At 43.1% G+C, this 13216-nt stretch overlaps 1 protein-coding gene across 4 annotated transcripts in view; it reads right to left on the bottom strand.

Annotated features, from left to right (window-relative positions):
* The window catches only part of DOCK11 (dedicator of cytokinesis 11), an 87689-nt gene that overhangs the window by 55446 nt on the left and 19027 nt on the right, over window positions 1-13216 (bottom strand). For all 4 annotated transcript variants that reach the window (XM_062584852.1, XM_062584853.1, XM_062584854.1 and 1 more), the window contains exons 2-10: window positions 10444-10560; window positions 10133-10222; window positions 9577-9659; window positions 8343-8412; window positions 6091-6186; window positions 3511-3645; window positions 2083-2260; window positions 1546-1625; window positions 847-930 (exon numbers count right to left, since the gene is read on the bottom strand). In XM_062584852.1, the coding sequence (XP_062440836.1) occupies window positions 847-930; window positions 1546-1625; window positions 2083-2260; window positions 3511-3645; window positions 6091-6186; window positions 8343-8412; window positions 9577-9659; window positions 10133-10222; window positions 10444-10560 (933 nt within the window). The remainder of the gene's footprint in view (window positions 1-846; window positions 931-1545; window positions 1626-2082; window positions 2261-3510; window positions 3646-6090; window positions 6187-8342; window positions 8413-9576; window positions 9660-10132; window positions 10223-10443; window positions 10561-13216) is intronic.

Below are 13216 nucleotides of genomic sequence, written 5' to 3'. Positions count from 1 at the left end.
ACTAAGTCTCCTGAATGACACAAAGAAGATAATCCTGGGGCAAAGATCCTGAAGTGCCAAGAGAAAAAACGGCTTTGTACAAGAAAGCTTTTCAAAAACTAATTACATTTCCCTGTTAAAAGGGAATGTTCTTTTTCACAGGTGTGAACAAGCCAAAACACGCCAGAAAGAAAAACAGAAAAAATGGAATAACTTGGAACAATTCTCTAAAAGTGTATCAACAATCGCAACTCATTCCACTGAAATCCCACACCTGGGCCTGGGCAGAGGTCAGCAAAGACGTCAAAGTTGAGAGGAAAAAAAGCCAGATCACCCGTGAACCCATATTCCAGTGCAATGAAAACAGCATGTGGTATTTTTTTTTTTAGTTTGTATTTCACCCTACATGTGGAAATTGAGGCTGTTCCTATAAACCCCCGTGGCCATGCCTAATGTCGCTGCTCCATACTCTGGTATACTGAGCCCGTGCAACTCAAAGACCCAGAGGGTGGATTTGTGTGTCAGTATTATACAGAAACCAGCACAGCCTGTAGGAGGTCACCTTTGGAACTGTTGTGAGTGCTCCCCCCCGCTTTTTTTTTTAAAAAAAAAAAAAAAAAAAAGGAATTACTAACTGAGCATAGACAAGTTCAGTTCTCACTGACTACCAGCACTCGTACACCAGGGAGATAAGCACAGATATCCTGCTTACTACGCTCTTCAGCAGAGACGTGGGCTGCGCTTCTATTCTCCAATCCACCAAAAGAGATATTGCATCTGCACATGAACACTGCAGCCATGCAAGGGTATAGAAGAGGCAAGATGCCAAGGAGACTCTTACAGAGAGAGAAATGAGGAGGTGTTTACCTGGACTTCTGGGTCAAAAGAAAAGAGGTTTTGTCTTCCATCATTTCTGCTCAGTTTGTTCAGCTGATCTGTTTCTCTTCCATACTAGGACAAAGGAAAGCATTGATATTACTGCCTGGCCACAGAGACGCAAGTATTTGTATTTGGAAAGAATACATGCAAAATAAAATAAGTGTTTTGCAGGTCCTCCTTCTGATACGCAAGATGATGCAAGGCTTCCCAGCTGCACCCACAAGCACTACACAGTGTGACTAAGGTGACGTGGCTCTGCTAAATGAGAAAAAAGACAGAAGCAGGCAGCTACTCTCTGAATCATATACAATACAAGCTGCCATATAACTCCCCCTTGGCCGTCTCACCCAGGACTGTCATCCCTGCTGAGCAGGAGTGATCAGTACTAACCACAATGTCCCTACACATGCAGTAAGTCTGGTTCTGCTTTGTGAAGAAGCCCCACGCTTGGAGATGAGGAGTGTGGAGCTATCTGCGGGGGATTCCCAAACCTTAGAGTTATCCTAGCTCATCCTTGGGCAGAGGAAGTGCTAGAGACAGTAGCAGCATCTGGTGCCTGCCCAGCTCCCACAGAGCAGCAGTTTGGAACTGACCTTTATAATGTTACAGAATGTGGAAAATCCCTTTCATAGAAGTGAGAGAGAACCAGCTATGGAGCTGGGAAAGTGAGCTCGGCAAACATAATACCTTCATCAGCTCTGGATGCATGCTCCTCTCCAGGCTCTCCAGAATGTTCTCTGATTTTCCCTGGGTACTTGACTCGTCATCTGTAGGGACACAAAAAACAGATGTCCAAGACAACTGCAGGAGCGCCATCTTATTCCCTGGCTGCCAGAGAGCATCCTGCAATATTTGCTTACAATAGCACAGGAACAGCTTATGGAGAATTTTCTGTTCCTCAGAAGTAATATTTTTCCATACGTTATTAGCATCAAAGTGTACAATTACAACCTGCGAGGTCTTTCCAAAGCAGAATTTTATCTCAGGGCCAATTTTCCAGAAGTCTTGAAACTGTGCCATGGATTTCCCATCCAGAGGTCAATGTTTTCTTCCGCTTTTATTTTTCAGACTATCACCTACGTTATATTAAGACCTTTTACTTGATATCATGTATTAGCCACAATTCTTGCTATCAATCCAGAAATAAAAGGAAATGGTCCTACAGGCATATTCCTTGCATCCTGCTGAAGAAGGGTGACTGTAGTTATTTATTTATAAACTGACCTTGCACAGATTCCACAGTATCTTTCTTCTCTTGCACCAAACTCTCAGCATTGCTCTGAATGATCTTTCTGAGAGTTACCAGCCACTCTTCCATCTCTTGCTCAGTCTCAGCTGCAAGATAGTGGCTGTACTTATCTATCGTCTTGAGTTCAAATGCGTAACGGCGCATCTTAGGACACTGAACAAACAAACAAAAAAGGCAAGCTTTGTATTAAACTTTCCTCAACTACTCAGCTCAGTACCTGTAACAAGGCTCATCTCAGCAATAACATCGTAAACAGAAATATCAAGATAGGGAAAAATCATATAACACCACAAGCATCCTCCTTGACACAGGATCTCTCCTGCAGCAATCGCGGAGAGCTTTATGACTGTGAATAAAGAATACATGGCTCCATGGTTGCTAACTACCCCTGCAGTGGAAGCAAGTCAGACTAAATCACATTTGCTGCACTGAGAGAAACAGGACGAAGCACCTTCTTATGTCATGAGACCTTTAATTTATCCAGGGAAGCCAGGAACTGGATTTGTCTAACAGCGTAAGTAATGTTGCACTGCAGGATGCTTACAGGCATCTGTCTGAAAGCCAGTGGTTCAATGCAAATTTTCTGAGATCTGCTGGCCTTTGAACAGGCCATTTTCCAATGAGAAGCCCAGGAAAATCTGATGAAACCTGGGAAGTACATCCTGTACATCACCAAGATATGTGCATTACTGCTTTTACTGTATGCAGAAAGATAAATATCTGTGAAAATGCACAGCTCTGACTTACCTATGCTGAAGCCAACAGCTTCAGCTGCGTAATTTAAGCTGTCCTGCACTAGTTCCACTACACTCTGTATTTGAAGCTTCAGCTTAGAGGCAGCAATGGCAGAAGGCACATCAGATCTTCATTGCTGCTCCTCACTACCAGTATAACAAAACAAGCCCAAGTTTAAGCCCCACACATATAGCGCTTCCTAAAACCTTGCAGGCCCTTTACAGATAAGAAGTCTAAAGGGCTCCACATTTGCACAGGGACCTATCAGGATCTAACTTAAGAAACAACAAGCCAGTGCATGCAGCAAACAGAAGGAAGGTGCACAAGACTAATTCATACCAATTACATACTGGCCCCAAATCTCAGGGTGTCCTAGAAGGCATCAGACCTACAGTAACCAGGTAGAGAAGGCAAATAGCAGGGAAAAAGCAGATGAGGTACCATTACTCTGACAGCAGTGTCTTCTGCTTGTCACCTGTCTGGCCAAAATGATGGCACTGTTATGCAACTCCTTGCCTGGCTTTTAATCAGATTTCCTGATAGAGCAAACCAGCTTTGAGTTCGTTTGTGAATCCATGCTTTAACTTCTCAGTGTTACAGTTCTGAAGTAAGCATTTCCATCTCAGAGCTAGTAAGCCCACGTACAGCCATGCAGAAAGCACACCTACCTGAACAACGTCATTGCAAGCATCCAAGAAAATACAGCCTTTGGATTCTTTTGATATTTTCTCATCTTTGTAGGAATTAAGAATATAGGAACCATCAGTGAGCTGTGACAAGTAAAAATATCTCCTCTTGAATACCTGCAAAAGCACAAAGTTTCTTGCATGTAAGTATTCACACTCTTGTATATCCCTAGAGACAATCTCATTTTCAGAATCTGCCTTCTTGCTGTTGAGAAAATACCCTAACAAGAAACCCTGGTGATCCTATAGTATTGCAAATACACCACTTTGAATGTTTTTTTTTAATGAGAGATTGCTGCTTCATCTTTAATTTTAATGTCATTGTTGCTTTTATAAGTTCAGTCATCTAAAGCAAAGCCCCAGGGCTTCCAGCCCGTTGCTCGGCTGGCTCCAGGCTCCTCCATCTTTACAAAAGTAGTGCTCCATAGCACCTGAATGCAAATTAAGTAACACTCTAATTCACACTTACATTTCTGTTTGAAAAAATACAAACCTATTCTCATGAACTTGCTTTGGTTCTGGTCTGTCCAAAAGACACTGGACCATAATTCAGGGGACCATTTTGGCAGCAATTAAGGTAGTACCATATGCTGTCCAGTCTGTAAGGAACAGCACGTATTTCATAGTTGCTGGAGATCACTACTAAGAGAATTTATGCAGGAAGCCAGAGCAAGGGGGATTGCAAGAATCAAAGCATTTCCACTGTACAGGTAGAGCTCTCTCTAGATTTTCAGGGCTGAGATCTCTTACGAGGTATGGGATTTCATGCTAAAACATTTCAAACTTCTGAATCTGTTCAAGGGAAACGCCAAGCCAAGAAGCAAACACGATTCCTATTATCTTTCCCTCTCTTATAAGCACTGCCATCAGAAATAATTGTCACAAGACTCTGATCATTTGGTATGAATAATATAAACCCAAGAATAGAAGGAATATCCCCTCTGATCAGGCTACAGATGCTGGTTGTGAGCACGGCAATGGCAGAGGGACAGCTAGAGAACCAGGGAAGTCCATTTCGGCAGAGAGAAAGAAGAGAAAAAATCCTTATGCCACAGTGCAGTGCAGCATACAATTAATTCAAAACAGAATGCAAGACACTGCTGGGCCAAACCAGGGAAGTTCTTTGCAAAAGAAAGGTTATTCCGAAATAAAGGTAGGCAGCTGTAGCCTAATTACATTTCACTTGCAGGATGACTCACCACAAAATACATTCTGCATATGCTTAGCAGCAGTGTGAGTTACCAGTGGCTCAGTACCTCACAACAACGAAAGAGTCAGCACCCAAAGGATGGACCAGCCTGCTTCTGCCACGGGACAGCAGCCTCTCAAAGAGCCCATAAGGCTGAAGACTTCAAAATCCTCAGATTTTTCACACCTGCCTTAGGAGGTGTTTTGCAAGCCAGCTCAGAAAATGACCACTGATTTTGTGTGGTTTGATTTCTGAGTTTCACTAGAGACTCTACAGACCTTATTAACAGAACCAAAGTCAGTGTAGTTCAGACAGCATCTCTGGACACTGGGTCAGAGATGCTGGGCATTGAGGCCATCAGTAAGTACTACAAGGGCCTTGGTCAAGCATGCACGTAATTAACTGCTTTTAACATATACGGTAGCTCCTCCAGAAGTGACGGGGCAGGAATGGCTAGCTCTTTGACCTTGCTACTCAGAAGAGCAGAGAATTAGAAATCTCTATTCTGTCTATGCCTTCAAGCTCATCAGGAATCATTTTAACGCTCAAAAGGAATCATTTTAACGCTCAAATTAAAACTGGGCACGTGAATTGTCCTGTTTCACTTCTTGTGCATACATAACTTGTTGAATCGAGCCTCAGAACTGAGCTTTTCGAGATTTAGTAATATACTAACAAAATAAAGAGCTTTGCAGCAGCCATCCTTCAGATGCACAGTTGAGCATGACTACCTAATATTCTCTTCATGCAATAACAAGGCAGCTGCATGGTAAAAGAACAGATAGACTTATTGCCACAGCAAAAATCCGTGGTGGAGCTATAAAAAACTTCCACTGCAAAATCTGAGCAATGTCATGCCAGATTACGTACAATGGAGAACAGCAGACATTGCAGCTGCTGCTTTTCAGGTCAGTAATTCTCTGTCTTCTCAGTGACGTCATCCCTGCTTTTAAAGCAAAGACTTGTAATTTAAGTTTAAAGCTGGTCTCCATGCATATTTCCTACCAGTGAGGAAACTAGTAATTCAGAAAGCCTATTTTGTAGGACAGCTGTTTCAGTTATTTAAATCATTTTTGTCTTCTGGGTCTCAGCTGCTCATTCAGAAAACAATCTGAAATTTATCGGACCATGTTTTACTTTAACTTGCTGATCATGATTTGAAGTACATTAGCCTTATATTCTGGGGACGGAAGCGTCTAAGACTATTTCCAGACTGGGTTTTCCAGTGCACTTTGGGATATTCTGCAACAGGGATGGACATCCATCCAAACCAGAATCCAACAGCTGCACTCCTACTAGCTTTAGGAACGTACTCTGCACTTAAGGGGAACTGTGCTCCATTCCTAAGTAATATAACACGGGATCAGTCTCACCTTCATCGTAACAGTGATCGTGCTATTTACATTTGCTTTATGCAGCCAGCCTTGCTTTATCACACCGCCCTTCTGGGAGCACAGTGACGAGGAATCCTAGAAGAGAGAAGACCAAAACAAGAGGTCACTTTAACTGCCTCCCGGACCTCCCAAGCAAAGTTCCCCTTGGACACAAGGGGCGTGTCTACACCAGAAAGTGATTGATAGAGCTGCATTGGAATTTTGTAATTTGGAAACACATGTTGGTTCTTATGCAGTGTTTCAAAAATCAGGGGAAGGGGAAGTAGGAAATTTTCAAAATGGTTTGTTTGACCAGTTGCAAAACACAGAACTCCAGATCTATTTCATCATTTGTTGTTGTATAAATCAACTTTCTATTTTAAATTTACCTCTCCCTCCTCAAAAATAGTTGAAATTCAACTGAAATGTGAAAAAATTGAAATGTGAAAATTTTTTCACATTTATCAAAAGTTTCAAGTGACCCAATCAATCTGTTCTTGGCATACGAGCTGGGATTTCAATAACTGGTCCTGAGTCCTGGTGCCAAAAAGAGAGAATGGCCCTCCATCCATATATAACTGCAGCCTCCACTAGAGATGGAGGCAGACAAGATCTTGGAGTGATGAAATAACTTGCCCTGGGCTTGCTTCTAGGGAGTCAATAGCAGAGATGGCCTCTCTGCTGATGAGCTATCAAGGGACTGGTTTATACTGTCCCCTGGATCCCAAATAGCAGGTTTTTACTCTTCTCTTTTCAAACTTCCAATGACAAAGTAAATTTTCTAATGCTTTATTGCCCTGGCTAAAACACTCCATTATTTCTCTGTTATAATGGTTCAGCCTTTTTCATCAAAAAGTTTCTTTTACTCAAATTTCCATTACTTAATTCCAACGTAAATAACTTCCTGACAGAAGTTATTAAAGAATACGTTAGATAAGGTCAGGCCAAAACATGTCAAAATATCTGCCAGAGCACTTGGAATGCCCTCCCATGAGGAACAACAGAAGTTTCACTTGTGGGAGTATTTGGGAAACTGATCAGAAGGAAAAATGTTTCCAATAAATTTTGATAGCACATTTTTGTCCTTCCACATTTTCAGAAGCAAGCTGATAGCATACTGCACAGCTCTCTCTAGCCCAAAAGAGATACAGCTGAAGAGATAACAGCCCAGGTTAATGATGTGATGCAAACCAACAAAACAGCCAAGAAGTTTAAGGCCAAACTTGATAACACATTTCCATTTGTAATAAAGCCATCTGGGTCTGAAGAGTATTGGGACATAAACAGCAATTGTTAGAAATGCACATGAAACAGCCCTGTCAAACCCTCAGTTCTGATGGGAAAGAAACTTCCCTTTTTTTCTCAGTAAGTTCCTCAGCAGCAGCATTTTAGCACTGTGCTTATTTAAACATCTGGGCTAAACTCTTTATAACCTAAACTAAAAGTTATTAATGTCAAGTTTGTGAATTAAGCTTCTTGGGGTACCTGAGACAGAAAAATATTACTTCTCTTTTGCAGATGGGGAAAATACGACATACACAGGGAAAACATGGCATCTTTACTGCCCAAGATGACCACAAGGTTTGAAATATCCTGGATTTTTAGAACTGTCAGCTCACCCAAACAGAAAAGTTCTGGGGCTGAAAATCTCCCCTACAACTGGGTTAGCACGAACATGCTGACCTCCAGAGGAAGTGAATGCCTCCAAATACTTGCACAGAGCATTATTTTCACAGTGTGTCAGGCCCAAACACAGGTATACCCAGTATATGCATAGTATGTCATAAGTGACTGATTAAGAACTGTGTATTATGAGGCAGAGCACAAACCATTTTAAGACAACCCTGATATTGCTGCATTACTGTATAGCTGAAAATCAACTCGTCCGCATTTAATTTTAGACACAAAGAATCTTTTTTTTTGCTTCCTTCTTTTCTCTTCTGCTGCTGCACCATATCAAGTAAAAATGTCATGAAAAACATTAATCTTCCATTTAATTGAAGAGACTCTTGGCTCCAAGAGATTATTTTGTGACACTTCCAAACAAAGCACTGTCCCAATTTTGGCCCCAAAAATCTCCAGGACAAAGCACCTCAACAGAAAGCCATTCCCGAGAACTGTATTCTGACATTGCATTGTGAAATCTGCTCTGTAACAGATCTTACAGTTCAACAAGTTAAAAAAAAAAAAAAAAAAAAAAAAAGAGAGAGAAAGAGAGAGCGAGAAAAGAAAAGAAAAGAAAATCCACTTACCTCCTCCTTTTCAAAGTCTTCATCAACTTCAAATACATGGCTTGGAATCTTGTCTGGCCTAAAGGATTTGCTGAAATCATAATACATTTTAATCTTTAAAGACTGGGAAATAAGGGTCTTCTGAACCCATTATCTGATGCTGGATCCAGAACGAGCAGCCAAACTGCAGACTATTAGTACACCAGAACTGTCCTCCTGCAGAGGATTTCACCAGACCTACAGCCCTGTACAGCTGGGGAGAGCTAACTTCTGAGTGCACTTCATGGCAGTTAAGCACAAATAGCATACAATTGCCTTTTCCCATGTTATTGTCCGATTCTGCAGAGTTTTTGCTCACTTGCATTTGTGCAATACAGGGAAGCAGCATGCCAGTCTATCTTCCATCCTGCAAAAACCCCAAATCGTATCAGACTGCAAGATTATCCACAAATTTGAATATAATCAGATCAGCAATGACGCCCCATCGCTGCTTCACTTCCCTGCAAGATCCTCAGAACAGACCCGCTTCAGCCAATTAACAAGAAGGGCCAATTCACAACCTGCCAGCACGTGAGCAGTCTGACCAGCACTCCAAACAGGCACAGAGCACCGACCGCGCGAGCAGCACAGCTGCCACCGCTGAGAGAACAACAGTCCATCAGAAATCAGAGAGGTAGACACTCGTCTGAAACACCCGATTAGCTTTGGGGCTGGAATGACTGGCAAGGACTGGCATTTCACAGCACGTAATTCTTCAACGCTGCCAATATTAGTAGTAATACTCTGCCACTGGACTGAAGTTGTTTTACAACTTCCCTGTGACGTAGGGTGTAAATAGGATCTGCTCCACACAGGAATGCGGCATCCAGCATGCAGATACTGTCAGCCTGAGGGGGCAGCAGGGCTCCTGATTCAGGGTGAGCAGATGCTGCCAGCACTACTTATCCTGCCAAACAGCCCAGGTTTACACCTTTCCTACCTCAAATGGAGGGGGGCTGTTTGCACGCCTGCTAATAGGATGTGAAGTAATGACCCACGCTTGCAATACTGTTGGCTGCTCCCTGACACGGCTGTGAGCAACAGCGATACGGTAGCACGGATCTCCAGCTCTCAGACCTTCGGAGTGTGACGTACCTCAGGAGGAGATGCCAGTTGCAGGACAGGCATCAGGAAAAAGGAAACATCAGGGCAGGTTGTAAGCCAGATCAAATCATAGCCCTATTACGGCATATTAGTATGGGACAGCAACACTTACCATGGCAACATTCGAAAGTCTCCTGAGTATTCTTCATACTTGTAGTTCACCACGTGCCAGTCTGAGCTGTAGGTTTTTATGCACTGGAAAGAAAACAATATATTGATTTTTATTTATGTAACTCCAAGACTTTAAAAATGAGTAGTTATTTGGGAGTGGACTGTCTTTCAGAAAGGCTCAATTTCCTGCCCTCAGAAGCATGGTGCCTCTAATTCAACATGAGCATCACTTGTGACATAATTCCACTGTATTTGTGGGAATGATCTTAGAAAGCAACATTGTACACAACAGATTGGTGATTTAGGCTGCAGCTGAGTCCATACCCCTGTCCTGCTCCACTCCCAGCACCTTGCAGCCCAGTGAGGTAGTGCAAGGTCACAGGTCTCATGTGCTTGCAAAACCCAACTGGAAAGAACCGCTGCAGAAGAGGCACCAGTGACAACTAGCTAGTGCTATAAGGGAAAACAGGTAATCTGCAACCTATGAGCTGCAGCAAAGCTTCTTACCTACAGGAGAAAGTACCGAAAGCAGGTGCTGCTGAGACTTTTGCTCTTACCTCTTTGACAAAGAGACTCTGAGCTTTTCTTAGGGCATCTTCTGGCACTGTAGACTGGACAGTTCTTCTCTGCCGACCAATGACTGAGATCTGCAGGGAAAAGGAGAAAATGCTTTCAGTACAGACTAGGTCTTTAGTACTTGATACTCGCTTTTAATAAATATCTTGGAGCCAAATCACTAGTGGGTCATTTCAGTTGTGTATTAATAACAGTCAAAACCAACATGTGGCTACCAGTACAAATTTTCCAGAGCAAACAGGACTGGAGATGAGTGAGCCTCAAACATGAGTAGTAGCCAGTACAAACTCACAGACACATCTTCTATTGGAAATATCAGCAAGTCCCGGAGAGGATCACTGTAGATCTGAACTTTACGTTGAAGGATCACATTCTCGTAGTCCAGCGGTTCAATTACTTTGGTTTTTTCCTGTAGGAAAAATAGAAGTTGTTAAATTTACACAGATAAATAAATAAATAAATAATAATAAATACAATCAGTTAATTAATTTATATAATCAGTTAATTTAGCCTGATGATTTCAGGACACAATACCAATGGACTGCTCATTAATTTGGCAATGCGATACTCACGTGGTATGAGGAATCACCGACATTCGCATTTTAGAGAGAGGAAAACAAGGTTAAGTGACCTGTGCCCACAAGGAAGAAACAAAGCACTGTGCTGCTCTTGTCCAAGTAGTCTGCAGTTCTTAACGGGGCACGTAATCCTCCTGGACATGCCACAGCTTTAACAGCTGCACCTTCAGCTTCTTTAAATAAGAATAGCTCGTCGGTACAACTCAAAAGAAACACAGCCTGTATCAAACTCCTACACTGACTCCTCTCAGTTTGAAGCTGGTTTTGTTATACGAGCTGATGAGGTTCGCACCATGTCTGGAAACATGCCATGTGGGGAGATGAAAGCAACCAGCTGTTATGACCTCCAGCACTGGGATCTCGCTGTACGGAAGATCAGCGTCCTCTAGAAACACAGGAAAACCCTCTTGACAAATCACACCTCATCCACAGCCCAAGGCTCAAAAATCCAGGCCTGGTTTTCCTCTAACTTTCACTTTTGGGAAGCAAGAGGAACTTGTCTAAAATCCCTTGAGCCATGAGAGTAAACTATTAGCAGAATAAGCCCTCTATATACCAGGAATAAACACACTTAGCGACAACAACTGTTTCACATTCTCCCACTCCAGTTTCCTAGCACCAACTGGCATCACTTGCATGCTCAGTGTCAGCAGGGGCAACTAAGTACTAAACGTTGCTCTCATAACACTGACACTAACAAATTACTATTTGCAACACAAGGCAATTGGCTGTTCTCTCCGAGTTTCTGTTGTTGCTAAAAGCACTGCATCTGAGCCAAATATCTCTTTTTTTTCCTTTCATCTGACATCTCCCACAGAAAACACAGGTCAAAAAAGCTCATTTCCGTTGCAAAAGGGAATGAGTCCATAAAGATATTGTTCTGAAGACAGTGCAGAGCCATTACGCTCTCTATTGCATTACTTTTGTCCGTATTACTAGTTCAGAAAACAAAGCTTAGAAAAATCCTAGAAAAAACACAAAGGCAACTTCTGAAGTATGAAAAATACCCCAGCTGCCTCGTTCTAGGCTTCAGATTTCAAAAGCAAGAGTTTGGCACTTAACACGAGACTTGTGAGAATTAAAATTTACTCCAAAAGCAAATATTTGATTCTGTATGTAGATGAATGGTCCTAATAAAGGAAAAGCAAATTCTGACCCATCAACTTTGCCCTATTTTGAAGCTTTACCAGAAATGTATTGATGCCCAGCCACCCTATGGAGAGCGTTCATTAAACTTTGTCAGTAACCACGTGATGCCAGGCTGGCATGAGGCTCTCGGAGATAACTCCCTTGCAGCACCAAATGTTTGGGCTCTTCACCCTTGGAAGAAGAAAGCCAGATGATTTTGCATCAGTGGCAAACTTCATCCCACGGCTGATTTTTTTTCCCCAAGACGAACTGTTCATGTTCACTCCCCAAATTAAAAACAAGACAAGCACAAGGTCTCTTGCCAAAGACGGCAAAACCTGTAGCTGAGTGAGAAAACGAGCGAGGGCTGGAAGCTCAGCACCGTTTCATGCCCAGGCCCTAGTGATGGCTGTACCCTTGCGGGCACCACGTCCACATCTGAACAGCCCACGGCCCTCAGCCGAGCCCTAGGCTGATGGAGCCAAACGACCAGGGAAGTGGCAGTACCAGCGAGCCTCCAAGGAGCCCAACGTTGCTGGTGACACTGCTCTTCCAGAAACAATCACAATCAAAGGGTTCCTGTCCTGTGCTTTTTGTTTCTGAGTCTCTGGGACACAGTGAGTAACGTTTTCAAGCTCTTCGAGTCATGGTTTTGTTTTAACGACAGCTGGGCATCTCCTGCATTCAAGTGGAGCTGGCGCTGGGACTTAGGGGTGGCAGCTGTCGGAACAGCGGGTAACGCAACTCCAGGTGAGAGCCATTCGGGGGTGGTTGTGTCCCCTGCACACTCCCCCCTGCCCGGCGAGGGCTCCCAGGCAGTCGGAGGCGGCAGCGGGGTGCAAATGCTGTGCTGCAGCCCAGGAGCCACGGGCTCCCTTTGCAGATAGCCCCAGCCCGCACTGCTAGCCCTTGTGGCGAGAGCACTGTTGGGTGCTTGAGGAAGCTGGGCAAGGCCTGCGGATAACCTCAGCTGCACTCGAACGATGAGAGGGGGCTTCCTTCGGAGAGGATCCTTGCGGAAATGTCAGACCTGTTTTATCTGCGTCCAGCACTGAGCCTCGCCCAAGGTTTGCATTCTTGGAATTTTTTTTGAGAATTAGTCTCCAGAACTTAAAAGATTTGAGTGTGAATTAAGTCCCTGTAATTGTTATAGTTCAAAGGCATTACCAGCAGTTACTAACACGTAGTCATGCTAACCCAAAGAAGTTTAAATCATTATTAACTGTATTAACTTCACTCCCTTCAGGAGACCTATCTAGATAAATTCATCACTGTGTGAATGATTTTTACATGTCATTTTTGATTTCCTTAAAATAAACACACCCATAATCAGGCCAGGTGTGTTAGGATGAGAGCCTC

The sequence above is a fragment of the Rhea pennata genome, chromosome 11, assembly GCF_028389875.1.
Source record: "Rhea pennata isolate bPtePen1 chromosome 11, bPtePen1.pri, whole genome shotgun sequence".
Taxonomy (NCBI): domain Eukaryota; kingdom Metazoa; phylum Chordata; class Aves; order Rheiformes; family Rheidae; genus Rhea; species Rhea pennata.
The sequence above is the reverse complement of the archived record's forward strand: the minus strand, read 5'-3'. Positions and strand labels throughout refer to the sequence as shown.